This window comes from Schistocerca piceifrons, chromosome X (assembly GCF_021461385.2).
Source record: "Schistocerca piceifrons isolate TAMUIC-IGC-003096 chromosome X, iqSchPice1.1, whole genome shotgun sequence".
In the NCBI taxonomy this organism is placed as follows: domain Eukaryota; kingdom Metazoa; phylum Arthropoda; class Insecta; order Orthoptera; family Acrididae; genus Schistocerca; species Schistocerca piceifrons.
Window position 1 is genome coordinate 440,798,647 of NC_060149.1, and position 13,858 is coordinate 440,812,504.

The window sequence follows — 13,858 nt, forward strand, 5'->3', positions numbered from 1 at the left end:
TCGGAACTAGGACCACTGTACTAGACCAAGGACTATTACTGTGCTGGATTATCCCATCTTCCATTTGTTGCTCTATTAATTGCTCTACTACTGGTTGTAATTGTTTCGGTAGTCTGCATGGCTTACGATACACAGCAGTGTGATTCTCTGTTGGAATACGATGCTGTGTTACCGGTGCAGAGGGTAACATACCCTGTGTTTCAAACAATGCTTTATACTTTAGTAATAATGCTTCCATACCCGAACGACCATTTCCTTTCAATGATTTACCTTGTCACGAAGAGTGCAGACGTGTTGATGGTTTGCTTTACATCATAGTCTAGCCTCGAACTATCGATGTCCTCTTCATCCATTAACTCTACTATGGTTATTACTAATCCCTTTGGCAGATCGACATCATCCCGCCCAAAGTTATCTAAACTCACCGGGACCATAAACTGCCCATTTATGTCCGTTACCTGTGATACACTCCTACAAATAAACCAGTGCTTTCCATCTAAAACCTCATTACTCGGTAGTGGCTCTACCAAGAATAACCCCTGATGTGTCACATCGACATCCACTGGTACCCAGATCAACTTCCCTGTACCTGTTCGTACTTTGTGACACGAAATCACCTTTAATGCACTTGTATGCAGTTTAGTTGGTATCACCTTAGCTATCAGTGCGCCTTGCGACTCTGAAACATTTCCAACGGCTGTACCCATTGAGAACAAGTTCCCATAGAGTTCCAGCGTATGTTGCGGAAGGTCAATTTTGGTGTGATGTTTAATCAGAAAGTCCAACCCAGGTATCGCTGAAAATCCCTGTCCCACAGTTGACAACACCTCCATTTGCTCCCGGAACCACACATTCCCTATCTTAAACTTGAGCTGTGCTGTCCCTAGTGCATCTAATTTTTTATCACCTACTGCGCACAATCTGTACCTCGGAGCTTCCAATCCTTCCTTGTGCACAAGGTCCACACTGACTACTGATACATGCGCTCCGGTATCCACTAAAACTCTTCGCCACTTATCTTTTATCCAAGCCATCAAATTACAATCCGCCTCTTCGTGCACTCTCTGAGTACCTCTTTTTACTGGGAATGCCTCCCGACAGCAGGAACACTCCCTTTTTCATTTAACAGGTTTTTAACTGCTGTATCATTAACCCGTTTCTTGGCTTTACACTGCTGTGCCTTATGCCCTGTTTTCTGACAATTGAAACACTGCGGTTCCCGACATTGTCCCTTAAAATGACCTTGCTTCCCACAACGGTAACACTCTTTGGAAGACAAAAAAATTGCGACTTCTAGTGGCGCTATCCACTTCATGCAAATGTGTAGCTACGCACAATGCTGCTGCTAAGTCACTTGGATTTTCCATCCGTATCCGGCGTGACCCCTCACAAAAATGCGTCTAAAGTTCTATTCTCTGCTTCTTTCAATAGAACTTCGTTTGCACTTGCATCTTGTGTTAACTCATATGCGTGCGCATTCGTTCTCTTAATTCTGTCTGAAAATTCTTCTACCATTTCACCCGTTCTTTGCATCATCCTCCCCAATTTTTCTCTATAAAATCTGCCACTGTTTTGTTTCCTAAACCTTTGCAATAATCCCTCAGCCAACTCTGTGAACATAGTAGCATCCTCTAACCCTTCGTGGCATGCCACATAAGTCTTTGCATCACCTACTAACCGTAACCTCGCCATTTGCAAACACATTTCATCTGACCAGCCACACAGTCTAGCCGTACTATGTACGTCACCAATGAAAACATTCACATCCTCTGATGTTGTACCCGAGAAGGAAGGTATCAAATTAGCCGCTGAACAATCTGCCACACCAGAAAAGACAGTACCCTTGCATTCTACACTATCGCTTCCCGAGCCTGATTGAGTATTTTGCAACAATTGTTGCTCCGTCCTCTGCATGTGCTGCTTTTGCAACTTATTTTCTTCAATCAGCTTCTTAACTTGCTCTGTCAATGCGACTACGGCATCACTTGTGCCGTTGCACGTGTCTCTGGTATTTTCCGTGTGGTATACCTCACCTCACAAAAATAAAATTGTATTACCCAGGAGCAAGTTAATTCCTAGCACGCCTAATGGCAAGCCATCTAGACTTACCACATTGCCCCGTTACATGACCATAGAAGCCACACACATCACAAGTGCTTGGTACAAATTTATCGCACGGAATGACGTGACCTGTTAATCCACACACTACACATTTAGATGGTACTAAGTTAACATGACTATCATTCCCACGAAACTGCGATAAATCTACAGGGCTGCTAGGCCATTCAAATGACACTCTCACATCCTTTAACGTTACCCTCGACATGTCTAGTTACACAGAAAACATGGAGAGAAGGCAGTTGTCGGACTCACCCTATTCGTTATTTCTTGGTTGCTCCACATGGTGCTAGTCAAAGCCTTGGCGTGGGTGTACCTGACACGACTTGTTAAGAGTTTTGCGCCCCTTGTTAGCAGCAGACACAGTGGCTGTGCCAAAGACTGAGACGGTGTGGAGTTTTATAATTATTTATTGAACTTTACAATTTCTCTCTGGTCATAGTTGACCAGCCCTGCGGATCCCTCCGCCTGGCTGCTGCTGTGTAAATTCTCTGACAATGCATGCTGCTGATTGCACTCGGGAGCCTCAGGCCACCAGTGCTCCGCTGAAGCCAGGATGCCCTGTGGTTGAGATGAACTCGTCGCTGCTTGGAGCCATGTTGCCGTGAGGTCAGTTGCCGACGCCTGTTGCACCGGCGGCTGGTAAGCCGTCAGTCGCGATGTCCGCGAGGTCCCGTCATGGACGGACCACGCGCCGTGGGGCTGGGTTTCCATGAAGTCCAGGCATCAGTCCCCGGCGGCGCCTGTGACCAAGACCACGCTGCGGCCGGGAAGTACTCACTGTAGTTAGTCATCCATGGTGCCGACCGAACTCAGGCCGACCTCTAGAGCTGAAGTTGACATCTGGCAGCGAACGGATGACTCCTGCGAGCTGGAACAGACTTCTGGAATCGTCACCTACGAAGATTGAACATTCGGACACAGATCACATCCGTCCTCAGATCCAAACTGCTTCCTAATGGCTTCTGTCTGTTGCTGCCTGTGCTCCACTATTTCCATCCTGCAGGAGGACGTTTTTTACCCTCGGTGGTAGCTTTTTCTTATTACTCCCGCAGTATATTGCAGCGTAACTTAGTGTGCTGGCCTCACTTCCCCTTACTTAGCACTCTCCAGGCTTCGCTCAGTCTGTGTGCGTCCATGCGTCAGTCTGTTGGTAGACTGCTGCTGTCAGCAAGGCTATCTGTGCCTGCCTACTTCACAACGCCTCGGTCGCCAGCATGCCTCTGTTTTGCCATTCTCCACTGCGTGAAGCAACGCTTACATGTGGCCACAACACAGTATTGAATAAATATGGAATGTTACCTAAAGTAGGAGGGGAAGAGCCTCATACAGCTGTAGGTTACAGTTGGGTGCAGCAGGCTTCTAGCCAAGAAACTCAGTGTAGGTCAGTACCAAAAGAGATTAGGAAGAAAAGAGTCTTGCTGCTAGGTCATAGCCATGGGAGGGGTGTAAGCCAGATGGTGCAGGTAAAGTTAGAAGCAGGGTCACAAGTATTGTGAAGCCAAGTGCTAGCCTTAGCCAGGTGACAGAGGACATAGGAAAATTGTGCAAAGGTTTTCGCGGAGAGGATTGGTTATTATAGTATGTGGAGCAGGAATTAGCCTGGCTAAGAACAGTAATTACAGTATTAGGGGTGACCTGTATAAAACAGGAGTAGCAACTAAACACACAAATGTGAGTTTCATGGAGGTCCTGCAGCCCCATGACCAGCCCTGGTTTGATACTGCTATACAATTGGGAGATGGGGCTATACTAGGCATGGCCTAGGGAAAGATAGGTTGGCTGAACTACTTGCAGGATATGTACGGGGGCTGCCATCACACAGTGCAAGATCCCTGTGGTTACTGGTGTCAGAGGGGCACCTTTTTTAGGTTAGAATCAAGTTTCAGGCACCCTGTTTTGAAAGAAGTCACTATAACAGAAGAATGCATAGAAAAGTAAGGTTAGCTTATTCCACCAAAATATTAAAGGATTGAGTAATAAGGTAGAAGATCTTCTTCCCTTCTTGCAAAATTTAGACGAAAAGATAGACATTCTGTGTGTGTCTGAGCACCACATAACCACAGGATTAGGTGAGTTACACATAAAAGATTACAGTCTGCCAGCTTACTCATGCAGAACTAATATGGGAAAAGGAGGAGGTGTTGCATATATTAAGACAGAACCCAAGTTGAAAAGCATTGACACAAGTAGATTTTGCATAGAAATGTGTGCTTGTGAATTACTGCTGAAAAACAGTTCACTTTTAATTGTAACAGTTTATAGATCCCCACTGGGAAATTTTGAATTATTTATGAGGAACCTGGATTCCTTACTGTGCTGTCAGACAGACATCAGCAAGCAGTTAATAGTCTGTGGTGACTTCGGTGCAGATTTTCTAAAGGATTCTGATAGGAAAAATGATCTGGAAACCTTATTTGGATCCTACAATTTGCTCAGTAGTTAACTTTCCAACACGGGTTGATAAAGACAGTAGGTCCCTAATTAATAGTGTTTTCTTTGATGAGGCACAAAGCAAGAAAATAACTGTTTACCCAGTAACAAATGATCTCTCTGATCATGATGCACAGTTTGTCAGGATAAATGACATAGTGCCTTACAGTGTGGATACACCTCAGTGGAAGTCAGTCAAAATCATTAATGACTTCAGGGCAAATGTTTTTAAGAGTGGTTTACAAGAAAGAACCTGGTATGAAATTTATAAGAACCAATTGCCGATATAAAATTCAATCCATTCCAAATATCTGTATTTGAAGTAGCTTTCCACATAAGCTAATCAGAAGGGACATTAAACAGCCATGTAAAAAACCATGGATCACTAAGGGGATTAAAATATCTTGAGAAAGGGAAAGGGAAATGTATCTTTTGCCAAGAACAAGCCGAGACTCTGCAGTAGTTGTGCATTACAAAAACTACTCAAAATTACTGAGAAAGGTTATTAAAAAATCAAGAAACATGCACATAATGTCAGAAATCAGTACATCAGAAAACGGAGTTATTCCAACATAGAATATAGTGAGGCAAGAGACAGGACAACCAACCACAGAAGAGGATAACATTACTATTGAATCGAGTGAAAGGTTTTTAAATGACAAATCACAGGTAGCAAATGTATTCAATAATAACTTCTTAAACATAGTAGAAAGCATAGGGACCAACAGGTCAAGAGAAAGATCACAGCGATATGTTGAAGTAACTCTCATAAAATTACATCATATGAATGTACCAACAACTTCTACATCTGAAATTAAGATGGTCATACAGTCTCTCAAGAATGAAAGCACTTCTGGTTTTGATGGTGTTTCCAATAGAGTATGAAAGATTTGTTCCAATATAATAAGTCTGGTATTGTCTGAAATATTTAATGCATCACCAACTCAAGGCATTTTCCCAGAGAGAGTAAAATATCCCATTGTTAAACCCCTCTTTAAGACAGGTGATAAGAGGGACATCAATAACTACTGACATGTTTTACTGTTGACATCATTTACCAAAAATTTTGAGAAGGTGATTTATTCTAGAATAGTATCTCACTTTGCCAACAATAATATCCTCAGAAAATCACAGTTTGGGTTTCAGAACGGTTGCTCTACTGAGAATGCCATTTACATGTTCGCACACCAGATATTACCAGCATTAAATAGTAAAATAGCGCCGGTAGGTGTTTTCCGTGACCTATCCAAAGCATTTGCTTGTGTCTGTATATGTGTGGATGGATATGTGTGTGTGTGCTAGTGTATACCCGTCCTTTTTTCCCCCTAAGGTAAGTTTTTCCGCTCCCAGGATTGGAATGACTCCTTACCCTCTCCCTTAAAACCCACATCCTTTCGTCTTTCCCTTTCCTTCCCTCTTTCTTGATGAGGCAACAGTTTGTTGCGAAAGCTTGAATTTTGTGTGTATGTTTGTGTGTCTATCGACCTGCCAGCGCTTTCGTTTGGTAAGTCACATCATCTTTGTTTTTAGATATATTTTTCCCACGTGGAATGTTTCCCTCTATTATATTAATATACTTTCATATGATCTACCGTCTAATGCACAAAAGCAGAATTAGTTCTTTTTGCAGGTGACACCATTCTACATCTACATCCATACTCCACAAGCCACCTGACGGTGTGTGCCGGAGGGTACCTTGAGTATGTCTATCGGTTCTCCCTGGTGGGCGCTAATGACCGTTGAAGTTGTGCGCTCTAAAAAAAAAAAAAAAAAAAAAAAAAAAAATTGGTTCTCCCTTCTATTCCAGTCTCATATTGTTTGTGGAAAGAAGGATTGTCAGTATGCCTCTGTGTGGGCTCTAATCTCTCTGATTTTATCCTCATGGTCTCTTCGAGATATACGTAGGAGGGAGCAATATACTGCTTGACTCGTCGGTGAAGGTATGTTCTCGAAACTTCAACAAAAGCCCGTACCGAGCTTCTGAGCATCTCTCCTGCAGAGTCTTCCACTGAAGTTTATCTATCATCTCCGTAACGCTTTTGCGATTACTAAATGATCCTGTAACGAAGCGCGCTGCTCTCTGTTGGATCTTCTCTATCTCTTCTATCAACCCTATCTGGTACGGATCCCACACTGCTGAGCAGTGTTCAAGCAGTGGACAAACAAGCGTACTGTAACCTACTTCCTTTGGTTTTGGATTGCATTTCCTAAGGAGTTTTCCAATGAATCTCAGTCTGGCATCTGCTTTACTGCCGATCAACTTTGTATGCTCATTCCATTTTAAATCACTCCTAATGCGTACTCCCAGATAATTCATGGAATTAACTGCTTCCAGTTGCTGACCTGCTATATTGTAGCTAAATGATAAGGGATCTTCCTTTCTATGTATTCACAGCACATTACACTTGTCTACATTGAGATTCAATTGCCATTCCCTGCACCATGCATCAATTCGCTGCAGATCCTCCTGCATTTCAGTACAATTTTCCATTGTTACAACCTCTCGATATACTACAGCATCATCCGAAAAAAGCCTCAGTGAACTTCTGATGTCATCCACAAGGTCATTTATGTATATTGTGAATAGCAACGGTCCTACGACACTCCCCTGCGGCACACCTGAAATCACTCTTACTTCGGAAGACTTCTCTCCATTGTGAATGACATGCTGTGTTCTGTTATCTAGGAACTCTTCAATCCAATCACACAATTGGTCTGATAGTCCGTATGCTCTTACTTTGTTCATTAAACATTATTGTAATCATTCCCAGTATACATACAGAAATGGAAGAAATGGTGAACAAAGTTCTCAAAAGTATCATTGATTGGTTTTCTGTGAATGGTCCCATCCTGAATTTCACAAAGACACATCATATTCAGTTCTTCAAAATTCTTAGGTTTCAATATTGATGAGAATTTAAATTGGAAAAAGAAAACACATTTTGGAACTCCTAAAACAGCTTGGTTCAGCCACATTTGCACTTAGAATCATAGCAAATTTTGGGGGGAGAGAAATCAGTAAGTTGACATATTTTGCTTATTTTCATTCAGTAATGTCATATGGAATAATGTTCTGGGGAAGACCTTCTTTAAGAAAGAAGGTCTCGATTATCCGAAAACGTGCTATAAGAATAATATGTGATGCTCATCCATGATCATCTTGTAGACATTTATTTAAGGAGTTTGGGCATTCTGACTACTGTTTCACACTATATTCATTCCCTCATGAAGTTTGTTGTAAATAATCCACTGCAGTTCAAAAGGAACAATGAGCTAAATAATTACAATGCTACAAGAAAAAGTGACATTCATTACTCAACATTAAGGTTGTCTTTGGCACAGAAAGGGTGCACAACACTGCAACAAAAATTTTTGATCACTTGCCCAGTGATATAAAATGTCTGACAGCAAGGTAAAGTTTGAAAATAAATTGAAAAAGTTTCTCATTGACAGCTCCTCCTATTCCACAGAAGAATTTCTATGTTTGTAATGTGTAAAAGGTGGTGGCTAGGTATTGCTTACTCAGTCTGCATATCTTGTTTTCATTTTGGGGGGGGGGGGGGGGGATAATTATATGGTGATATTTAGAGTACAAATAGATGTACAGAGTAATTTGCAATATGAATGTAAAAGACTCGTTCCACACCATGATGATTTATTGTGCAAAATTATCCATGGAACATGAAAGTAACTAACTAACCTGAGGGGACCTCGTAAGTGGTGCTGCCAGTTCTCTCCAAGCACTTATCTGCTTTCATCCTTTGTCCAAAATTGTGAAAGAAGGTTGCTTACCAATTTAATACCTTCTTCTCTATAAATTTTTGATGCCAGCTGATGAAATTCGGAATAAAATGTACTGAAATAACGTGTTTGTACTGCTAGGTGTGTGTTTTGTTTTGTGTTTTGCATAAGCACTTATTTCCAGGATTGTCATCATTACTTATTTGTATGAAAAGGAAATTTGTAAGGTAAATCATATCACCTTCTGCAGATGTTATATGGTTTAAATTTGATGTAATTTTGATTCTGTAAGTTATAACTAATCACAAATGGGCCTAAGGTTGAATAGTTTATGACCTAATTGTTCACAGCACTCTGTAGTGACAACATACACCCATTATGTCTAAGCTTTTGGGAAGTGGGAAAAGCATGGAAATCACACTGGATTTGGCACTGCTTAACCACTGGGAACAGTTTTTTCAGTATCAACTGATGGTGTCAGTAATACATGTTATTCACATGAAAAACCTTTCTTTTGCTCTCAGTAATGTTTTGTAGCTTAAATTTCTTTGTCACTTTGCGTCTCATGTCTGGTGATAAGCCTGAGCTTTTGGACATGAATGTATTTATCAAAATCTCTGGTCTCTCATCAGATTTAATGTTATTTAATCATCAGACCATCATATCTAAGTTTCAAGCACTGATGTAAGTATAATGTCTAGTATTCTTTAACTGTGTTATGCCATAGCTTGCATTTCTTCCAGTCTCTCTTACAAGAGTATGAGAAGTTAACTCAAGAGCTTTTTAATCTCAAGTTACATGAATGTATGCACGTGTTTCTCATGTTTCTGAGCTTAACTAACATGTTTCGTGAAACAGATGTTCACTGTTTTGTTCCTGTATTAACTGTAGCTTTGATGATATTCTATAGAGCAGAGCATCGCTTGATAGTACTGGAAGTGAAAGCAGTTCATATTATACAGCAACAAGTTCTGCAGATAGCTCCAGAGGAAGTAGCCAGAGCATTCCTGAAACAGTAGAAGGGCACAGGTTTGGTAAGTGCTGTCAAAACTGTTATCCTCATTATGGGTATATATTTCTTTCTTATTCCATTCCTCCATGCCCTGAAGCCACCATCTTTTCCTGCATAAGTTTCATAAATACTGGAAATTTTTATCCATAAATATTTACTTAGAGTAGTAAGATATATTACTGGACAGTCTTTTAACTACTTCATATGTTGTTCCTACAGACTCTGTTTTATGGGTGCATACATCGGAAAGACTTCTTATAGAAATTCTACAGATACTATTATTGTTTGTGCCTCCACACAATCGTACAAGATTGAAATTGTTGTTGAGTTTTATGAAGCAACTGGCACTGTTATGCATTGCTGTGGAGGAGAACTGTCAGTCTACTATATGGGACTTGCCACAGGTGATAATGCTGTTTGCTTATTTTCTTATGTTTAAAGTTTTAGACAAATGATTGTATCTTATATACTAATACGGAATGTGTTAGCTTAAAACAGTTTGTTACAAGTACTTCAGTATTAATTCTAACTACTTACTAGTCATTTGTAGATCAGTGTGTAATAATAATAATAATAATAATAATAATAATAATAATAATAATATACAAAATATTAACTTCAGTCATTACACAGAAATTAATGACACATACAACACAGAACAAAATTATAAATGAAGAACAAAAAGGCTGTTGCAAAGGAGCACGAGGATGTAAAGAGCAACTGATAGATGCAGAGGTGACATATCAAGCTAAAACTAAAAAAAGGTCACTACACTACGCATACATTGATTACCAAAAAGCTTTTGATAGTGTACCCCACTACTACAAATATTGGAAATATACAGAGTAGATCCTGAATTGATCCAGTTCCCGAACATAGTAATGAAAAATTTGAAAACCACACTTAATGTCCAAACAAATTCAAATAATATCACATCACAGCCAATACAGATTAAGCGTGGAATATACCAAGGAGACTCATTAAGTCCTTTCTGGTTCTACCTTGCTCTGAACCCACTATCCGACACGCTAAATAATACAAATTATGGATACAATATTACTGGAACATACCCACACAAAATCACACATTTGCTATACATGGATGATCTAAAACTACTGGCAGCAACAAATCAACATCTCAACCAATTACTAAAGATAACAGAAGTATTCAGCAATGATATAAATATGGCTTTTGGAATAGACAAATGTAAGAAAAATAGCATAGTCAAGGGTAAACACGTTAAACAAGAAGATTACATATTGGATAACCACAGCGACTGCATAGAAGTGATGGAAAAAACAGATGCCTATAAATATCTAGGATACAGACAAAAAATAGGAATAGATAATACAAATATTAAAGAAGAACTAAAAGAAAAATATAGACAAAGACTAACAAAAATACTGAAAACAGAATTGACAGCAAGAAACAAGACAAAAGCTATAAATACTTATGCTATACCAATATTGACCTACTCATTTGGAGTAGTGAAATGGAGTAACACAGACCTAGAAGCACTCAATACACTTACATGATCACAATGCCACAAATATAGAATACATCACATACATTCAGCAACAGAAAGATTCACATTAAGCAGGAAGGAAGGGGGAAGGGATTTATTGACATAAAAAACCTACATTATGGACAGGTAGACAATTTAAGAAAATTCTTTATAGAATGAGCAGAAACTAGCAAAATACACAAAGCAATCACTCATATAAATACATCGGCTACACCACTGCAATTTCATAACCACTTCTACAATCCTTTAGATCACATAACATCAACAGATATGAAGAAAGTAAATTGGAAAAAGAAAACACTACATGGCAAGCACCCGTATCATCTAACACAGCCACACATCGATCAAAACACATCCAACACATGGCTAAGAAAAGGCAATATATACAGTGAGACGGAAGGATTCATGATTGCAAACCAGGATCAAACAATTAACACCAGATGTTACAGCAAGCATATTATTAAAGATCCCAATACTACAACAGATAAATGCAGACTTTGCAAACAACAAATAGAAACAGTAGATCACATCACAAGTGGATGTACAATACTAGCAAATACAGAATACCCCATAAGACATGACAATGTAGCAAAAATAGTACATCAACAACTTGCCACATAACATAAGCTAATAAAACAACACGTTCCCACACACAAGTATGCACCACAAAATGTACTGGAGAATGATGAATACAAATTATACTGGAACAGAACCATTATAACAGATAAAACAACATCACATAACAAACCTGACATCATACTCACCAATAAAAAGAAGAAATTAACACAACTAATCGAAATATCCATACCCAATACAACAAATATACAGAAGAAAAAAGGGGAAAAAATTGAAAAATACATCCAACTGGCTGAGGAAGTCAAGGACATGTGGCATCAGGATAAAGTTGACATTATACCAATTATACTATCAACTACAGGAGTCATACCACACAATATCCACCAGTACATCAACGCAATACAGCTACATCCAAACTTATATATCCAACTACAGAAATCTGTAATTATTGATACATGTTCAATTACCCAAAAGATCCTAAATGCAATGTAACATATACCGTACAGTTAAAAGGAAGTCAAGCTCGATCAAGGTCCGCGTCACTTTCCATTTTTAACCAGACGTAACGTCTGAGAAAGGAAAGAAATAATAATAAAACTACATATGTATTTTGCATCAGACTATTTCTCAGAAATAATTCATTGGAGGAAAAGTTATGAAAACATAGTTGGCATTCAAAAAAGTTTAACCAATGAATCTGTAATGTTTCCAGAGATCTTTTAAAGTCTCAGACATCTGCGCAGAGTAGTCTGTACAGTTGTGCAAAGCCACAGTGCCAGGGTGGCGTAGTAGTTAGCACATCTGTCTAGTGAGCAGGAGACCAGGCTTCGAATCCTGGACTTAGTACAAATTTTCATTCATCACCTCAGTCTGGACGTATACATGAAAAAGAGTTTAGTTTCCTGACCTTTTATGTCACTACATAGTTAATGAAAAAACTTTGTGGATACATAATTTACCTGTGAGTTAAGAAGTGTGAATGACCATTTACAATGCCCTCAGTGGCATTGTAGCTAGCAGGAAGCGACTCTGCCTTGCTTATCTGGTTTCTGTATCACTAACCTGGAGTCTTGCTGCTTCGGTAGTCCCTCATCGCACAGTAGTAGCGCTCAGGCGCCAGGTTCAATGCCTGTGCGATCCTGCTGAAGTGGAGTGTTTCAGGATGTCAGCTGTTAAATGTCAACAACGTTTTGTACTATACTCGATTTAGCAAAAAAAAAAAATACAAACTTTGAAACATTTCACAGAATTTCCAATATGGTGGCTCTTGCTTCGCCATTATTCAAACCTTAACAACACATTAACACCTTGTCTGACTTTCCATAATTGTGATACACACTGCCCACGACACATGGCGTTCACTGATAACTAACATTCATTTTTGGAGATATATATATATATATATATATATATATATATATATATATATATATATATATATATATATCTCAGCCAATGGGCGTTCAGATTGCTGTTGCTAGGTGGATCTGACGTCACGTTTGCAGACTTTGTGACAGAAGCTTGTCGTGGAACACTGTCTCAGATTGTAAGATCCTACTCCCGAATAGTCGGACCTTGTCCCTACTAAGGTTGCACAACATTCCCGCCTATGATTTCATCAGTAATGCTCCTTGCTGACGCTTAATTGTCAAATGTACTTGTAGCCTGGCTGCTACTGAGCATTCTTGATCTCATAAATATGCATAATACTTGGCATAAACATGTGAGGGGAATGCACTTATGCATTACAAATTTTTCTATTTAGTTTTGGTGTTTGCCTGACAACTTAAAGATAGTCTCTGTAAGTCCGCTTCTATACAAGATGATTGTGGGACCTTGGCTGTTCAATATAAAATGTCAAATCAAAACACCTTCAGCCATCTAAATTTCCAGTTTCATTTTATTCGTGCTACCAGTTTCAGCATTATGTCATCTTCAGGCCACCTGACCGATTTGCGGGAAACATCCCACCTATTGTACAATCGAAATAGGGCCAGCATACAGTCACTTGTATCTGTAAACTTCTTTTTTACAAATCGAAAGGATCACTTTGTGGCAGAGGGACTTTCGTACCACTGACTGAGCCCTCCAACCCCATTCCACTCGCGAATAGCATGTGGGAAGAATGATTGTCTTAAGCCTCTGTATTCGTTCTATTTTCTCAAATTTTTTCCTTGTGGGGTTCTTCCTGCAAGTCTGTCAGGAGTTTGTGGAGATGGTATAATGTAATGTTGAAACCAGTAGCACAAATAAAATAAAACTGGAAATTTAGATGACTGAAGGTGTTTGTATTTGACATGATTGCAGGTGGATGGTTGCTACAAATCTACTGAAACACACACATTGCAGCAGTTGTTTTAGACTAAATACGCCAAGCATCTTGCAGTTGCTGTCCTTTTAGATATTTGTGCACCCAAAATGTGACAGAAACTAACTCTGAGTATAAAGTATAC

At 39.5% G+C, this 13,858-nt stretch overlaps 1 protein-coding gene across 1 annotated transcript in view; it reads left to right on the top strand.

Annotated features, from left to right (window-relative positions):
• LOC124722044 (DEP domain-containing protein 1A-like) overlaps positions 1–13,858 on the top strand; it is a 128,341-nt gene that overhangs the window by 102,006 nt on the left and 12,477 nt on the right. The window contains exons 6-7 of the mRNA XM_047247234.1: positions 9,203–9,326; positions 9,524–9,708. Coding sequence (XP_047103190.1) covers positions 9,203–9,326; positions 9,524–9,708 — 309 coding nt within the window. The remainder of the gene's footprint in view (positions 1–9,202; positions 9,327–9,523; positions 9,709–13,858) is intronic.